This window comes from Myotis lucifugus, unplaced genomic scaffold (assembly GCF_000147115.1).
Source record: "Myotis lucifugus unplaced genomic scaffold, Myoluc2.0 scaffold_0, whole genome shotgun sequence".
Classification (NCBI taxonomy): domain Eukaryota; kingdom Metazoa; phylum Chordata; class Mammalia; order Chiroptera; family Vespertilionidae; genus Myotis; species Myotis lucifugus.
The window spans coordinates 53,826,366-53,844,270 of NW_005871048.1; the positions used below are offsets into that span (position 1 = coordinate 53,826,366).

Genomic DNA, 17,905 nt, shown 5'->3' on the forward strand with positions numbered 1-17,905 from the left:
CTTTTTCTCGGGTTTGCTTTTTCATTCCCTCGGTTTCCTGTTCCGGAGGCGCTGGCGGCGCCGCGATCTCGGCGGCTGCAGCGTTAGCCTGGCTCTGCTCTGACGGCGACCTCACGGCCCGGGAGCCTTTTTGCAGGTAAAAGGACCACCTTGCGGGGGTTCGAAGAGGGAGCGTTGGCGAGTGTCTGGATTTTAATGGGGCTGGAGGCCTGGGCTGCGGCCAGACGCGCCTGAAAGTTAAGCTCGGACAGCCCCTCTTCAGATCTGCAGCGCAGGGCAAGAAGGCGACCCGAGGCCCGGGTCCCCTAAGTACAAAGGAGTGACAGATGAGAGCTTTCATTCATTGCTGGGGCGCGTGCGCTGGTCCCCGCCTGGGGTCGTCCGCGTGTCGCTGGGGAGGTGGACCGTGAGCCCATCCTGGCCGGGTTGGGGTTCACAGTCTGGCGGGAGATGCAAACAGGGAAACACGCAGTTCAGCCGGAGGAAGGCGATGGGCCTGCGGGTTCATCTGGGGGGGAAAGAGGACGTCTTCATAAAAGCGTAGTCACATTTTGCAACTCTTTCTACATAGACCGATGTTCTGCACGTGTTAACTCTTCAAAACAGCTCTCTCACTTTCCCTGCTTCCAGACACCAACCTAGGAGTAGGCAGACGCAGAAAATGATTGCTTTTCCACTTGTAGCAGATTCCTTGACTTTTGAATTAAAGTTTGCATCCATAACACAGCCTGACTATACCTTTAGGAGGTCAGTTTCATAGTCAGTGTTTTCAGATGTTCTATCTATAGGAGCATCCCGGAGGATCGCATAGTGAATGTTCAGCTGTTGGACAGTGAACGAGCGTGTTTGTGATCCTGGCTGTTGCCCATTTCTAGGTCCGTGAGCACGTTCCTTTGTGTTCCCCTGTGCATACCTCTTTTCTTGTGTTTATTTGCATTGTGTTATTTTTATTTAAAAATGTGTTTGTATGTGGGTTCTGAGCTCCTTTAGGATTGCAGGCTGTGTCTTACTCATCTTTGTGTTCAGCACACAACCTGCGACAGTGCCCCACACGTATTGGCTCATTAAGTGTTGTATGAATCAGTGGAAAGGTTTTTGTCTGGTTTTAATAATGCAGATCTGTTGTGAATATATGTGAAAGGGAAATGTACAGGAGCAACATAGAGACATAATACTATTGGTGAGACAGTAAACCTTTATTCATCACCTACTGTGTGCAGGATGCTCTGCCAGGGGCTGTGAAGGATCCAGAAATGACTATGAATCAACCCATGTCCTCAAGGAGCTAATAATCTAGTGGAGAAGTTAGACATGTGCACACATGACTATACTATGAGGCATTCTCTGGTAAGTGCTATAAAAGAGGTAAGTACAGACTGAGAGGGAAGTCTGCAGGGAATGAGATGATGACTTCTTAAGGGAACCAGGGAAGGCTTCACAGAAGAGGTGACATTTGACAGAGGTAGGTGGGTAGAATTCAGTGGGCAAATTCATAGGGTTGTCGATTTCAGAAGAGCAACAGCAAAGAACAATCTGGGGGATATGATAGTATTTGGTAATTTAGGCAACTGGGAAAATCTGGAGTAATAGGTTGTCTTCAATGGGGAAGATAACGGAGATTAAGCCTGGAAGGAGTTGGGTTCAGATTGTGGAGGGCCTTAAATAGCAACCATGGAGTTTGAATTTGATTCTGTTGGCAATGAGTAGCCCGTAGTGGCAAGATCAGCTGTCCAGGCCTTAGATTTATCTTGAGGGTCTTAGTCTGAAAAATAGTCATTATTCAGATGTTATTTGGTGCCTGCTATTTATGAATCCCAGTGATTGATATAGCTAAACACCTGAAACTGTTTTTCATGAGCCATTTGAAAATCCACCTTAAGCTCATTGGTATTTAGTTAAAAGGACTTTAGGGAGGTGCTTTCACATTGAAAATTTTTGCATTTAATATTTATTTGAGATTTTTAAACATTTTTTTGAAGTTTAAGGATTTGGAAAGTCATTCACTTTCATACCATTCTTCTATGGGAAGAGTGGAGAGTGAAAATCAAGGATAACTTATCTGTACAGGATTATAGTTACGTTTGAATTTGAATGCTGGTGTCATTGTGAAAGATACTGGAGTATGGAGAGGGGGAGGAGAAATAGTTATTCTCCCCCAACCTTTTAACAAATTAGAAATGGAGCCCTAACCGATTTGGGTCAGTGGATAGAGCGTTGGCCTGTGGACTGAAGGGTCCCAGGTTCGATTCTGGTCAAGGGCATGTACCTTGGTTGCAGACACATCCCCATTAAGGGGTGTGCAGGAGGCAGCTGATCAATGTTTCTCTCTCATTGATGTTTCTAACTCTCTATCCCTCTCCCTTCCTCTCTGTAAAAAATCAATAAAATATATTTAAAAAAATTAGAGATGGAATATGCCCAAATTTCCAGTCTTTTTAGCTACTGATGGTTTTGAGTCAGCAAGACAAGTATTAAAGACATCTTAAAAGTTAGTTGTAAACTTTAATTCGGTTCAACATCCTCTTAATTTTGTTAGTATGCTAAATGCATTGGAAAATTCAAAATTAGTGTTAAAATAATTGCAGAAACATTTTCTAGCATTATCAGTGTAGGAAACTTTTTTACGTCTCTCCTATTCTTTCTGTCCTTTAGAGCTCATAGTCTCTGTGGGAGATGTGACTCTGACCCAGACAGCACCTCATGATGCAAGGCAATACATGGTGAGTGGGGTGATGGGATTGGCAGTGGTTTTGGGAGAACAGAGAGGAGCGAGCACTGTGCTGGGTCATAGACTGGGAGAATTTAGGTATGTGACGTGAGGAGGAAATGTGTTCATTTGGGCCATGTACATGGCTGGAACTCAGCCCACAGCCATTAATGAGACAACCCAGAGCCCTGCAGTGATGGAACTCACAGTTCTCAGGTGCAGGCAGACATTAAGGATGGAATTCGGTAATTGGTTGGTGGATTGTAATTCTTGTAGGACCTGCTAAGAAGAAGCACAGAGTGTGTGAGAGCAGGAAACCTAACAGGCCTGCAGGGTGTTGATAGTGATAGTAGAAGGTCCTGCAAGGGTGTTATTGTAGCAGCCAGGCCAGAGACAATGGTGTGAAGTGGATGGACTCAAGTATTTACAAAGCAAAAATGATAGGAATTTTAAGATATTTAGTTAAAAGGGGTAAAGAAGGCAAAATTGTTAGATAATTTTCTGGTGTATGACTTTAGGACTAATATGTGTCTGGTATTTTCACCATAAGCATTCATTTTTGTGGGTGACTAATTGGCTGTAAGGAAATTTTGCTGTAAAAACGATAATAACGTATGAAAGAGGGACATGATGAAACATGATAAAATGAATAACAAAATGAAAAAGACTTTCTTGTGAATACATTTAAAATGTGTATAGATTCATGGAAATATACAAGTAACTGATTTGGTTTTGTACTTAAGCATTTGTCTTCATTCTGTGGGAAATGTGGGTTCAACTCTGCCCTCAAAGAGGGTCCTCAGTCTCTCTTTCTCCTCCCATTGTAGTGTGTTTCAAAATAAGAAATGAACGCTTGGGGCAAATCATTGCCATCTGGAAGAAATGCTAGCTGTTTTCAGACCATCACCATGAAGTGTTGTGTATTGGTTTCAAATCCTCTTGTTTATGCCCTAAGTAAAGTTGTTTTGATCTAAAGGTGACTTTGCTTACATTGAGGACACTGTGCTGGGATGTTATTAAAATCTGTTGTCAATAAGCATTTAGCTATTGACGGGCACTGCTGGGGACTTATCGATAGGAGCATATGAAGGAGTGGCAAGAGTTGAACCCATATTTCTCATGGAATGAAGACAAGTGCTTGGTTAGGTACAACCTACAAAGTTAAAATAGCTCTCGATGATCTTGAGACACTTGCTGCTGCCGTGGTCAGGTTTGTGTGACCTACTCTTGACTGGCAGTGATGTTACATTGTGCAGTGGTCCCAGGAAGAGAAGGGCCGTGTGCAAACCGTGTGTAATAGTCCCTGGAGTAATAAATAACCTTTGGAGCAGTCACCTTGCCCGCCAAACACTGGTTCCGTCACCTGCTAGCTACATGCACAAGCAGCTAGGGGTGTAGGCCAGCCATTGATACCCAGCTCTTAGTTGGAAGGACTGACTCGCCAGAGAACCAACTTGTAGAAAGTACGCTGACTTTGGACTACATGTTATCATTTCTATGGAAAAGTTGCCTTGAGGCCAATGAATTGTGCAGTGAAAATGTTTGTGGCAAAGATATCTGTGGCAGAGATGATAAAGGTGAAAGTACCTAGAACCTGAATGGTATCTGTTGAGATAGGAAGTGCATAGAAATGAGCTTGTGGTGGTGTCTTGGAGGGGGAGATCATAAATACCTTTCAGGACATGTTGCATTGAATGTGCAGAGTCTATGCTGAGTGGGAAAGAAGGTGAAGACAGGAAGATGCTGGTACAGATATAGAAAACGTGGGGTATGCTGACAGGATGACATGGTGAGGTCAAGATTTTGGGGGAACTTAAGAAAGGACGTGGTAGCACATGGTTGAATAGTGGGATGTTGAATTCATCATTTGGAAGTGGAGTGTCTTTAGGGAGTGACATGGCCCAGGGAGTGACCACGGCAATGGGTTTGGTGGCTGAGACAGGGGAAGAGAAGTTTACTAGCCATGAGGACTGTCAGATATTATGGAGAACTCAGTGCTAGGTGGGTGGACTATGCCAGTGGCCTAAGGGGTCTGTTAGTTGCTCTTGAAGCTATTCAGGCATTTGTGCAACCCTGTTTCCATAGTGAGGTGTTTTTTTTCCCCTTTTCTCTTTTTCTTTCCTCCAAAAAGTCATAGAATGTCGTTCCACCCAGGACGAGGGTGTCCCCGAGGGCGAGGAGGACATGGAGCCAGACCCTCAGCACCAGCCTTCAGGCCTCAGAATTTAAGGCTGCTTCACCCGCAGCAGCCTCCTGTGCAATATCAATATGAGCCACCAAGTGCTCCTTCCACCAGCTTCTCAAACTCTCCAGCCCCCAATTTTCTGCCTCCGAGACCGGATTTTGTACCCTTCCCTCCACCCATGCCTCCATCAGCACAAGGCCCCCTTCCCCCCTGCCCCATCCGGCCCCCCTTCCCCAACCACCAGATGAGGCCCCCCTTCCCCGTACCTCCCTGTTTTCCCCCCATGCCGCCTCCGATGCCCTGTCCTAACAACCCCCCAGTCTCCGGAGCACCTCCTGGGCAGGGCACGTTCCCCTACATGATGCCCCCTCCTTCCATGCCCCATCCCCCACCCCCTCCGGTCATGCCCCAGCAGGTCAATTATCAGTACCCTCCTGGGTATTCGCACCACAATTTCCCGCCTCCCAACTTTAATAGCTTCCAGAACAGCCCCAGTTCTTTCCCACCCAGTGCTAATAACAACAGCAGCCCACATTTTAGGCATCTCCCTCCATACCCACTCCCAAAGGCTCCCAGTGAGAGGAGGTCCCCGGAAAGGCTCAAACACTATGATGATCACCGGCACCGGGATCACAGTCACGGGCGAGGGGAGAGGCATCGGTCCCTGGACCGGCGGGAGCGAGGCCGAAGTCCCGACAGGAGAAGAGCAGACAGTCGCTACAGATCCGATTATGACCGAGGGAGAACGCCATCTCGCCACCGGAGCTATGAGCGGAGCAGGTAAAACACGTGTTTTTTAATGAACTGAAGAGGCCCATACAGAGGCCGTTTCTGCTTATTGGCAAACCAAACCAGAAAGATCCTGCAATGCATTTCGATGTATAAAAGGAAATCTTATTTTGGGCTGTTTTAAAGAGGAAGGAACAACTGACAAGTAAAGAAATTGATGTCAGAAAAAGCCACTTTTGAAAAGCATTCCAAAATTATTAATGTAGATTCCTTTCAGTGGATGTAAGCTGATTACTCTGCATAATACAGTTGACATTTTAATGATGATCCAATGAAAAACCATATATTTTTTGCATTATATTTAATTATGTTCAACATGAGCATCATCTCAGATTACAGTACTTGCATTCTTTTGGAATTGATGATCTGCCTATATTACCAATTAAGAATTAAACTAGTTAATGAGCAGAACTTGCTTTCTGATTTTTAGGATAAATGGAAGTTTATTGTACATTGCTGCCTTCTTGATCTGTTTCTTTATAAAATAAGCTTATATTATCCATTATCAAAGTTATAGTTTTCAGAATAGCTTTAACCCACGTTTGTTGCACTAAAACAAGTTCATACTGAAGAAAATTGTATTTAAAAAATACTGTTCCATTCCAGGTGACATTTCCTTTTTTCAAAAGACCAAATACTGTATATACAAGAGAATAAGGTTTTCAGCAGGTGTACTGAAACGGACCCATAGATGGCGTTCTAGAAATGCTCTGAAGTTATATGCAGAATTTTATGTGTATTTTTTTTTCCCTGTAAGTAAATCAGTACCTTACACCAGAGTCTCAAGAGGTGGTGTGAGTCTGTTATCCCAAAAGTCTGAGAACTCTTGGTTTAGGTGGAAAAATAAAAACAGACAGGTAATGATTGTATTAATGCTTACTTGTACCTTCAGTGAACTCTTTATATCGATAAAGATTTGAGGTTTTCCACTTGTCAAGCTGATAACAGTGCTTCTCCCTCTGTCCCCTGTGGCGTGTTTACCTTGGTTGTCTTGTGGACCTTCTGTGCTGCACACGTTTGAGCTCAGCACACCAGTTCACTTCTCGGTGTGGGATTGTAGGGAGCTGGTCTCAGCTCCTGGGCCATTAGTGCACCTCTCGGTTTCCACATTTTTCTCATGGCTGTTGGTGTGATTCTGATTGGACATTTTGCCAGTAAGTGGTGATGTGTTGTTGCTTTTCCCTGATGCCAGTGGGAGGGTGAAGGGAATGTGTTTCCTGTGGAGATGATGGATTTGAGAGTCGGTCGTCTGTTAAGTCTTTTCAGTGTGAGTTACTATTTCTGGTCAATTTTGTTCTTAATTATTCTGTGATGGACTAGTTAGCAGAGGCCTGGGATAGTGTACTTTATAGTTTTGTTTTTTTAAATTCTTTATTGTTTAAAGTATTGCATATGTCTCCTTTTTCCGCCATTTACCTCTCCCTGGCCATTCCCACCCCTCAGTGCATGCCCTCACCCCCTCTACTGTCTGTGTCCATTTGTTATGCTTATATGCATGCATACAAGTTCTTTGGTTGATCTCTTACACCCTCCTTTCTCCCTTGCCTTCCCTTCGAGGTTTGATGGTCTGTTCGATGCTTCTCTGTCTCTGGATCTATTTTTGTTCATCAGTTTATGTTGTTGATTATATTTCATAAATGAGTGAGATCATGCGATATTTATCTTTCTTTGACTGGCTTATTTTGTGTAGCATAATGCTCTCCATGTCCATCCATTGAGAATGTCCATCTGTTGAGAATGGTAAGAGTTCTTTTTTTTTTTTTACGGCAGTGTAGTATTCCAGTAATCCACTCATCTGCTGATGGGCACTTAGGCTGTTTCCAAATCTTAGCTATTGTAAATTGTGCTGCTATGAACATAGGGGTGCATATATCCTTTCTAATTAGTGTTTCTAGTTTCTTGGGATATATTCCTAGAAGTGGGATCACTGGGTCAAATGGGAGTTCCATTTTTAACTTTTTAAGGAAACTCCATACTGTTCTCCACAGTGGCTGCATCAGTCTGCATTCCCACCATCAGTGCATGAGGGTTCCTTTTTCTCTGCATCCTCGCCAGCACTTTTCATTTGTTGATTTGTTGATGGTAGCCATTGTAACAGGTGTGAGATGGTACCATTGTCTTTTTGATTTGCATCTCTCGGATGATTAGTGACTTTAAGCATGTTTTCATATGTCTCTTGGCCTTCTGTATGTCCTCTTTCCAAAAGTGTCTATTTAGGTCCTTTGCCCATACTTTATCTATATTAATAAAAGGGTAATATGCTAATTAGACTGGGAGACCTTCCAGGAGACCTTCCAGACGTTCTTCTGGACAAAGCCATGTGGAGGGGCCGAGGTAGAGGCGGTTAGAGGCCAAGAGGGGAGGGCAGTTGTGGGTGATCAGGCTGGTGGGGGGTGGGGCTGTTGGGGGTAAGCAGACCAGCAGGGGGGCTAGTTGGCGGTAAGCAGGCCACCAGTGGGGGTCAGTTGGAGGTGATCAGGACAGTGGGGGGGGCAGTTTGGAGTGAGCAGGCCAGCAGGGGGGCAGTTAGGGGTGAGCAGGCTGGCAGGGGAGGCAGTTGGGGGCGAGCACACTGGCACGGGGGGCATTTGGGGGTGATCAAGCTGGCGGGGGAGCAGTTGGGGGCGAGCAGGCCTGCAGGCAGAGTGGTTAGGGGCAATCAGGCAGACAGGCAGGTGAGCGGTTAGGAGCCAGCAGTCCCAGATTGTGAGAGGGATGTCCAACTGCCAGTTTAGGCCCGATCCCTGCAAACCGGTAGTTGGACATCCTTCGAGGGGTCCCAGATTGGAGAGGGTGCAGGCCGGGCTGAGGAACACCCCCTCCCCCGTGCACAAATTTCGTGCACCGGGCCACTAGTAGTTTTATGATACAAATCTAAACTGGAAAGAGTTTGCTTCAGAGTTCAGTGTGATTGTTAATAATCCTGTCGCTGGGGAGGCATTTTCCTGCAAACTTCAATATTCTAGGTTGCATTTGTTTTTCTGTTTTGGACTTAAGTTAGATCTGAGTTTTTAGGGCTCTGATGTAAAATCCTAAAATTTTCCATCCAGGCTTAGATTGGAGTCATGTGTTTGAAGAAACTCAGATGTCTTGTAAACTGAGGGGTCTATCAATAAGTGAAATGAAGTGCCAAAAGCATACTGTTATCCTAAACCATAACTCCTTTACTATGAAGGACCTATTTAGGCAGTTAGCTCATCTTTCTAAATGGCTTTATTTGTATTGGAGTTGTTTTATATGATGTTGTACTTGAGATGTTTGCCCTGGAGCCACCTTAGTGTCACAGTCACATTATAACCAGCTCCCTTTGGAGTCTTCGGCAGGGAATCAGTCGCTGTCTCATATGGGATGCTTCTGTGAAATACACAGGGGGCACGTGAAGTCCCAGGGTAACTTCTGGAAGTATACTGGAGAAAACCAAAGCTTCACACATTGATGCATTAGATTGTGCTCAGTTTATGCAAATTCTGTAGCCTGTCCTCTGACCACTTCTCCCCTTACTTCTTGGGGTAAGTGAATCTGTCCCTTTTCAAGTTCCACTTTCCTTCTTTTTCTCCTCCAAAATGTGGTTGAACAGTAATTACAAGGTCGTTTTAGGCAAACTATTGCTAGAGAAAGTTTGTGAGGAAGTGAATATATGTACTTGTTAGGAAAGGTCAGGGTGGCTCTGGGGAATGGGAAGAGAAACAGCTGCTGACATGGCGCACTGACCTTGCTGGGTGCAGCGTGGTGAGGACGGTGCGTGGCTTCCCATCGTGAGTGGTGCTACAGCACAGTAACCCCATAGCTGTCCTGTTGCGTGCCGCCGACGGAGAGCTAGTGTTCTGCACCTAAGGGATACCTTAGTGCTCGCAAACAAGGACGAGTCTTGAGAACAGTAACCTTAACATTGTTTTTCTTGCTTTAAAGGTGTTCATCATATTGTGTTTTCTAAGGTGATTTATATCCAAATCGGTCTTTTCAGTTTATACCCACACAGGTAGCAGTCATCAGCAGTGCTGTTCTTGAGTGCAAAATTCTGTTGCCTAGATGTTAAAAAACCAAAAAAAAAAAAAAAAAAATTAGGAATATCTTCTAAATAGAGTTTTTATTTGGAAATATAGGTAATTTAAATTATTCTTTTTAGCAGCCATACCACTACAGATTATATCTTTGTCATGTGGTACTGCTTACATGTTGGATTAATTGCCTAAAAATAAACTGGACTTTTAGAAGGGTATCTGATAAAGTATGTAGATTCCCAAGCTCTGGCTACTTTATTTTGGATAGCTGGTGTATACCTGAGTCTTCTGTATGTGTCAAAGTACATTATTCAAAGGAGGCTTCCTTGTGGAGGGGGTGATTTAAAAAATATTTTTATTCATTTCAGAGAGAGAGAGAGAGAGAGAGAGAGAGAGAGAGAGAGAAACATTAGTGATGAGAGAGAATCATTGATCGGCTGCCTCCTGCACGTCTCACACTAAGGATCAAGCCCACAACTTGGGCATCAAGCCCGCAACTTGGGCATGTGCCCTGATTGGGAATTGAACTGTGATCTCCTGGTTCATAGGTCAACACTCAATCACTGAGCCACGCTGGCCGGGCAACGAGGGGGTGATCATTAAGTAAAAACACAATATTAGTTTTTTATATCTAAGTAGTGACCGATCTTTATCAGTTTTATGAGTCTCAGTTTCAAAGTATTTACACTTCTATTGGCTATTGGGGGATATTTTTGAGTTCAGACATTTTTATAGTCATTTGCTGTATTCAGGCTAACATGGCATTTTTTAAATTATTATTCTGAGATCAGGTGGTTAGTTTCCTTAGATTTAGTTCTGATTCAAACACACTAGAGTTCCGATTTTTGTTCCTGATCATTGTACTTATTAAATAGACTCAGAAGTTATTATTATTATTAAATTTGTCTAATTTTACATTGGAAGGTTTTAAAATCCCTCCTTCTATTTTTATATTAAACTCAGGGTCTCCATTGAGAGTTTTTTGCTGATGAAAATTGCATTTAAAGGTACAGTGATGTACAGACTCATGGCATTACTGATTGCTACAACTACAACTCAGGCTGATAACCTGTAAGGGTTCAGAACTCTTTCATCATAGAACCGAGTTCTAATGCTTACTACCAAAGCTTTGATTTACTTTTACTTGATGGCTGAAATTGAGAGTTTCCTAGAAATCAATAGGGAGTAGAATTCTGTTAAGTTTTCCCTGTAGGTTAAATAACTAAGAATTGGCTGGTTGGAAGGTCTCTAGAGAAGATTATGATGAAATTCCCTTTCTTGCTTTGCGTCAGGGTTGACTTCTTTCTGTAAAGAAAACAGCAAAAAATGTCCAAGTCAGTTAACTTCTGTAAAGTGAACAGCTCCTTTGTTCTCTAATAAATGAAGGATGAATAAAAATGTCCCATAGAGAATAATGCCTGAAAAATTCTTAGGGAAGGGCCATTGATTTAGAAGATGAATTCAGTGAAAAGAGGTGGTGTTTTTTAGTCTTTCTGTTGAAAACAGCTCTGTGTATTAATTCCTTTAAGAGAGCGGGAACGGGAGAGACCCAGGCACCGGGACAGCCGAAGATCACCATCTCTGGAAAGGTCCTACAAAAAAGAGTATAAGAGACCTGGAAGTAAGCAAGGAGTTCACGCTGAAAGAAGTCATAGGAGTATCTCCTTGAATTCAGATTTTGTGCTTATGCAAGGTATCAGCCACATCTCCAAAATAGCCCAAGAGTCTTCCAGAATGCCCTGTGGAAAGCTAAAGCAGCCACTGACTTAAAAACTTTACTTTCAAGATGTATTGATTATGCACAAGGGTAATCTTGATAAATTAGAAATCATATGGGCCACTTTTTCTGACGTCAATTGCTATAAAACTATGCATTAATAATGCAAAGTTTTTTAAAAAAACTACACCGTGGAAATTCATAATTATGTTTTTAAATTTACTTGTTACAGAAAAAAGCAAAACTCCAGTCACACTTTATTTAGAAAAATGGGATTGAGATGTTATAAACTAAAACTTGCAGAATGTAATTAATTCTATACAGAGAAGTAAAATGCATGGTCTTATATAATGGTAATTAAGAATAACACTGGGGTCTGACAGATTTGGGATCAATTATTACTTCTCCCAACTATGTTACTGAATTGATTTATCTTTTTAAGCTTCAATATCTATCTGAAGTAAGGATACTTATAAATGCCTTGAGTGGTGGGGGTCTTTGAGATAATACATGTAAACACTAGAACTGGACCCAAAATTAATGCCAAATAAATGCTAACTGTGTATTTATATAATTATTGCCTGATCATTTGGCTCTAGAAATTGGTAGAGTACAAGAAAAGTAGAAAAAAGGATCTATATACATAAAAGCCCAGAGACCAGAACAGCAGAACGACCAGAACAACCAGAACGACCGGTGGCTATGATGCGCACTGTGGCAGCCAACCAGCCTGATCTGGGCCCTGCCCATGGCCCCTCCCCCAAGCCTGCCCTGCCCCCTATTGGCCCTCCCCACCCCGACCAGGGGTGGGGCGGCTGGACCCCACCTGTGCACGAATTCATGCACCGGGCCTCTAGTTTAAAGATAAAAGAGATTAATGAAATAGAAAACAGAACTGTAGCACTATAACTATTTGTAAACAGATGCAAGACTTTGAAAGGTCATACAATTTAAAAAGTGGCAAATCAAGAAAAGAAATACACACATTGCATTAGGTAAGAGAGAATATATCATGATAGGAATAAAGGAGATTTAAAATTTACAACACATTGACATAAGTTAGAAGCTTTATTTAAAAACTTTAGAAACATGGATGTGATGGGTTGATTTCTATGAAAACAAAAATTACAAACTTCACACAAGAAGCAGAAAATTTTAATAGGCCAATAACTATGAAAAACATTGAAAGAATGGAATTTGTACCACCTACTAACAAGTTTTAAACTGTTCTAGAACTCCGAAGAAGATGGAAAGAAAGCTCAGTTCAGGCTGTGATATCAGGAAAACCCAGATGGCAAAACCTAACCAATGAAAAGAAAACTAAAACACAGTCTCGCCTATAAATATGGACATGAAAATCTGAGTAGTACATTAGCAAGTTGTTTCCAGTAGTGTGTTAAAGTAACTGAGAATGTATTCTGAGATTGCATGGATAGATGGGTTAGTATTAGGAAATCTGTAACTAAATTTTTGTGTCCTAATCAATAGATTTTTTTCAGTACCTGCCTATTAGATATTTCAAATACAATTAGCATCGATTATGAGTATAGACTTTGGTAAACTAGGAATATAAGCAGACTTCTTTAACATGATAGAGGACGTTATTTCATGATGAACATTGTCGTCACCATCTCAAAATAACCTTACAGGCTTATTGAAACCTTACAGGCTTTCCCATACAAGTTAGAAAAAAGGCAGGGCTCCATTGCCTATCGCTGTTGCCTAACATTGTATAACTTAATCCACAAGCCAATGAAATACTTACATTACTGTGTCTCCCGGGTATTGTACTGGTGCAGGTGATATAGTTGTTAACAACAGATCCCACTTTACAGGAATCAGAAGGTTAAGTGCTGAGAGAAATGCTTTTTATAGATCAAGTACATGTTGCTCTGGGAATGCAGTGGTGAAAAACTTAGTCTAGGGTAGTCATAGAGAGATGGGCATTTTACTGATACCTAAAGTATGCGTAGGGATGTACTATGAAAGGGGGAAGAGAAAAGAGCATGTGTGAAGGTCACAGTGTCGAGAAATGCTCTCTGAAGGTCAAGCCTGGAATGAATGACTTTAGAAGGTGTTTGTAGTAATTCAGAAAGAAATAATTGTGCCTAGACCTGGGTAATGACAGTAGCAGTGGGGAGTGGTAGAGGTATTTTTGAGATAGAGTCAGTAGGACTTGGTAACTGATCCTGGGGGAAGAAGACTCAGTGAGATCTGATGTTCCCCATTGAGGGTGGGGAATACTAAGAAAGGCAAGAGGATGAGTTCAGTCCTGGGTATATGTAGTTGAGAATTTGTGAGACAACCAAATGGAATTGTGTGGTAGTAAATTGGATATATAGGTGTAAAATTCAGAAAAGAGATCCCAGTTGGAAAAACTACTTGCCATGGATTAAATGAGTTTAACCAGGAAGAGTTTGTTCGTTGAGAAAGGCCCTGCGGAGCAGATGAGGGAGGAGATAAAGGTAGAAAAAAGCCAAGATATTGTGTTGGTGGAAACCATTGGGGACCCATTTGAGGTTGATGATTTTTAGTGTCGAGTATGGAAATCTCTTCAGTCTAGTGGTTTCTTCTCCAGTGCCCAGAAACTTGTGGAGACAACAGACATGGATTCTTTGAGTTCTCACCAATGCAGTAGGTGAGAAAAAAAGTAGAGATGTAAATACTGTAAAGGAGGAAAAGTTATCATAGTTTGTAATAAAATATATTGTTAAGAAACAATTTCAAATTTGGATTTTGAAATTTGGAATGCCTCAGACACCTAAAAAAGATGTCCTATTAAAAAAGAAAAGAAAAACGTGTCCTAATTGATGTTTATAGTAGTCAACCCTGACCATCCATCATCCAGTATACCTGCCTAAAGGGGAGGGGATGAGGCTGCCTTTTACCTGTGTTTCCTGATCATAGTAAACATTTGGCAGGATTTTTAATACATGTCAAAATGTCTGTGCCAAGCAACCATATTAGCATTTACTACTTACTAGCTTTGTGATATTGGACAAGTGACATAATTCCTAATTCTGTTTCCTCTGGAGGGATGTGCATATCTGCCTCTTAGCTTTCTTGTAAGGATTAAATGTGAGTGTCAGTAAAGTGCTTAGCAGAGTGTCAGGCTCACAGGAAGCACCTAAAACAAACAGAACCACACGATCGGGAGTTACGTTGCCATTATTAGCTATTGGTGTATCAGGAAAATTCAAGTGGATCAGTGAAGAAACAATGAAGATTAACCCACTGAAGTTGACAGTTATTTATAAAATACTGAAATTAATAGCCTTCCTACATAAACCAGGAAAACCTACTTAGAAAGTAATGAAAAAAATGTAGATTCACTATAGAAACTTATACTAATTAAAATTCAATATCTTAATAAAACTTTAAAAAATATATAGAACAATGGGAAGGAAACATAAGTAGCTGATGACAAAGAGGTAATATAAAAGAGTGGAGGATATGCCATATTTCCATAGTGGAGGTAGAAGAATACCAGTTTTCTTCAAAATCTGTAATTTTAATGTAACCAGTTGAAGTATGGGCTTTAGAACTTTATGAGTCACTAGAGGCCCAATGCACGAAATTCGTGCAAGAGTAGGCCTTTCTTCCCTCGGCTGACAGCACCGGCTTCCCTCTGGCACCCGGGACCTGGGCTTCCCTCGCAGCCCCTACTTCGTCTGGAAGGACGTCCGGTCAAATTAGCATATTATGCTTTTATTATTATAGATTATTTGGAATAGAAATGAGAATAAGGAAAAAAATGAGAATGTAGTATTAAATGTCCTATAAACACATAAGCGTTAAAACAATTTGATGTGGATGTAAATAGATCAATGAAACTAATACTGAGCAACAGTTAAGTATATATAAACATTTACATCTATCATAAAATTGTTTTTTCAAATCAGAGGAAAAACTGATGGGACAATTGGCAAGCCATTTGGAGGGAAAAACTGAAATTTATGCCATATATCATAAAAGGATGAAGTTAAAAAATTAAGTGTTATAAGTAACTGAAGAAAATATAAAATATTTACTTAACCTTGAGATGGGAAAGGATTGTAAGCATAACACTAAGGAGGAAGCATAAGTTTAAAAGTCTCTAGATTTGGCCAAATGAAAGTTATAGGTAGCAATAGGCAGTTGGAATTTAAAAGGAAAACAAAAAACTGAGAAAGGTTACAATACATAAGACAGAAGAATGGTGATAATCTTAATAAAAAAGTCAATAAATAAAAGGACTACAATCCTAATTTTAAAAATATTGTCAAAGCATATGACTGGGCGGTTCATGAAAGAAGTGAACAAATAATGTGTAATTTTAGTAGTGATAAAAATTAGCAAGTTAGGTTTAATGAGATACTTTTTTCATCAGAATGGCAAGATTAAAAACAATCATGTTGACAGGGTGTGTGGAAATGGGAACTCAATACGGTGTTGATGGTGGTCTAACCTGGTACTATCTACCTGTAGAGAAGCCTTGAGAAAAGTGCACACACACTCTTAGTGTGAAGCAATCTGACAAGTGTGCAGAGAACACAAGTGTAAGTGTGCAGAGAACACAAGTGTGTTCATGGTAGCATTGTTTACAATGGCAAAAAAATGGTAACAACCTAAATGATTGTACTCAGATTTGTTAAATTATGGTATATGCATATGAAATAATAATATGCATTTATTAAGTGGTTCAGATGTAGATGTATTGAAATAGAAAGGCTTTGATTTACCAATGGGTGAGAAGGACAGGCTATAGAGTAGCGGTCGCCCACCGGTGGTCCGCGGACCACTGGTGGTTGGTGAGGTCTGAAAAGTTGGCAACCGCTGCTATATATAGAGGTCTTTTTTGGTTGAAGCTTGTGTATATTTATATATATTCTTATATCTATACGTTTTAACACAATAGTGAAATATGGTGGTTATCTCTGTGTGGTAGAATGGGTGATTTTAATTTTGTTAATGCTTAATTTTTTTCTTACAGTGAACAAATGTACATTTTCCTTTGCAGTAACTTTTTTCTTCTGGTAACAAATGATGTGCATTATAATATTTAGAAGTTATATTAGTAAGTTCAGTATATATTATCTTTCTAATCACCCACCTCTTCCCCCGATGAATACACACCTACATGCTCACACTTTCCCTGTCATAAAATTAGAAGTTAGTGGTAGGGTTGATGGAATCTATCCTGTAGGTTCTCCCTTCAAGCACATCCGTAAGTTGGGTCTTTGAAAAATTTAAACCTCAGAAATTCAAGGAGATAACGCTCACAGAACAGGTCTCACCTAAATTTCTGGGGCTTAAATTAAAATCTAAGTGGTGATTCATGAAGTAGTAATACCCATGTGTGGGATTCCGGAGAGACGGTTAGGGATGATGTAACTGGTTCACTTTTAGATTATGGTCCTCAGGCTAACATTATTCCAAGTTCAGACCATGTTTTGCGAAACCTTTTTTCCCTCAGCAGAGCAGGATGTGGAGGACTCAGAACTAGCGTTCTCATGTGGAACTGCCTGTATGTAGACATTTCCAGATATTCCCCAAGTATCTTTCTCTTCTAGGAGTTACGGTTTGCCAGTTGTTCCTGAACCTGCTGGATGCACACCAGAATTACCTGGGGAGATTATTAAAAATACAGATTCTTGGGCCCCACCCCCGGAGACTGTGAATCAGTAAGTAGATCTGGGGTAGGGCCTGGGGATTTGTATTTTTAAACAAGTCACTTCAGGTGATTCTGATGCCACCAGACTGGTGTTTGGGGTTCGCTGGTTTAACAAAAAGTAAATGTGGTGGTTTGGCATGGCATTTTTATTTTATGTGAAAAGTGAACAAAGTGAAGTAGAATAGTTTTACAGCAGATAAAGCAGAAGAACCTTTTTAATAATTAGCCTCCTTCACCCCCTTTTGAAGTCGCTCCCCCAGTAGGGAGAAGAAGAGAGCTCGTTGGGAGGAAGAAAAAGACAGATGGAGTGACAGCCAGAGCTCTGGCAAAGAAAAGAATTATACCTCCATCAAGGAAAAGGAGCTGGAGGAGGCGCCGCCCGACAAGAATGAGGAGGAGGAGGAGGAGCTCCTTAAGCCTGTGTGGATTCGGTGTACCCACTCGGAAAACTACTACTCCAGTGACCCCATGGATCAGGTGGTAGGTCTGAGGCAGCAGAGAAGCTACAGACTGGCATCTAAACCCTGGCACTATGGGCATTTTGTGCTGGATAGTTCTTTTTGGTGGGGCCTGCCCTGTGCATTGTGGGATTTTGAGCAGCATCTTTGGGCTCCACACTAGATGCCAGTAGAACCGCTCCCCAGTTGTGTTAACCAAAGCTGTCTTTAGACATTGCCCATCTCATCTGTAACATTTTCACACCTGCAAAGTCCTTTCTGCCATGTAAGGTAACATGTTCAGTTTCTGGGGATTAAAACGGGGACATCTTTGGGGATGGGGGTATTGTGGCTCAGCCCACCTACCCTGAGATGAGGAGGTCTCTGCCCCAAATCTGAAGGAAATCATGGTTTTA

The 17,905-nt window shown here is 41.6% G+C and overlaps 1 protein-coding gene across 1 annotated transcript in view; it reads left to right on the forward strand.

The window, feature by feature from the left end:
* Nucleotides 1–28: 28 nt before the first annotated feature.
* Nucleotides 29–17,905, forward strand: part of DROSHA (drosha ribonuclease III) — a 105,383-nt gene continuing 87,506 nt past the window's right edge. Inside the window, exons 1-7 of the mRNA XM_023757055.1 lie at nucleotides 29–136; nucleotides 1,221–1,347; nucleotides 2,653–2,720; nucleotides 4,839–5,672; nucleotides 11,212–11,302; nucleotides 16,950–17,062; nucleotides 17,301–17,532. Of these exons, the coding sequence (XP_023612823.1) occupies nucleotides 2,701–2,720; nucleotides 4,839–5,672; nucleotides 11,212–11,302; nucleotides 16,950–17,062; nucleotides 17,301–17,532 (1,290 nt within the window). The 5' untranslated portion in view covers nucleotides 29–136; nucleotides 1,221–1,347; nucleotides 2,653–2,700. The remainder of the gene's footprint in view (nucleotides 137–1,220; nucleotides 1,348–2,652; nucleotides 2,721–4,838; nucleotides 5,673–11,211; nucleotides 11,303–16,949; nucleotides 17,063–17,300; nucleotides 17,533–17,905) is intronic.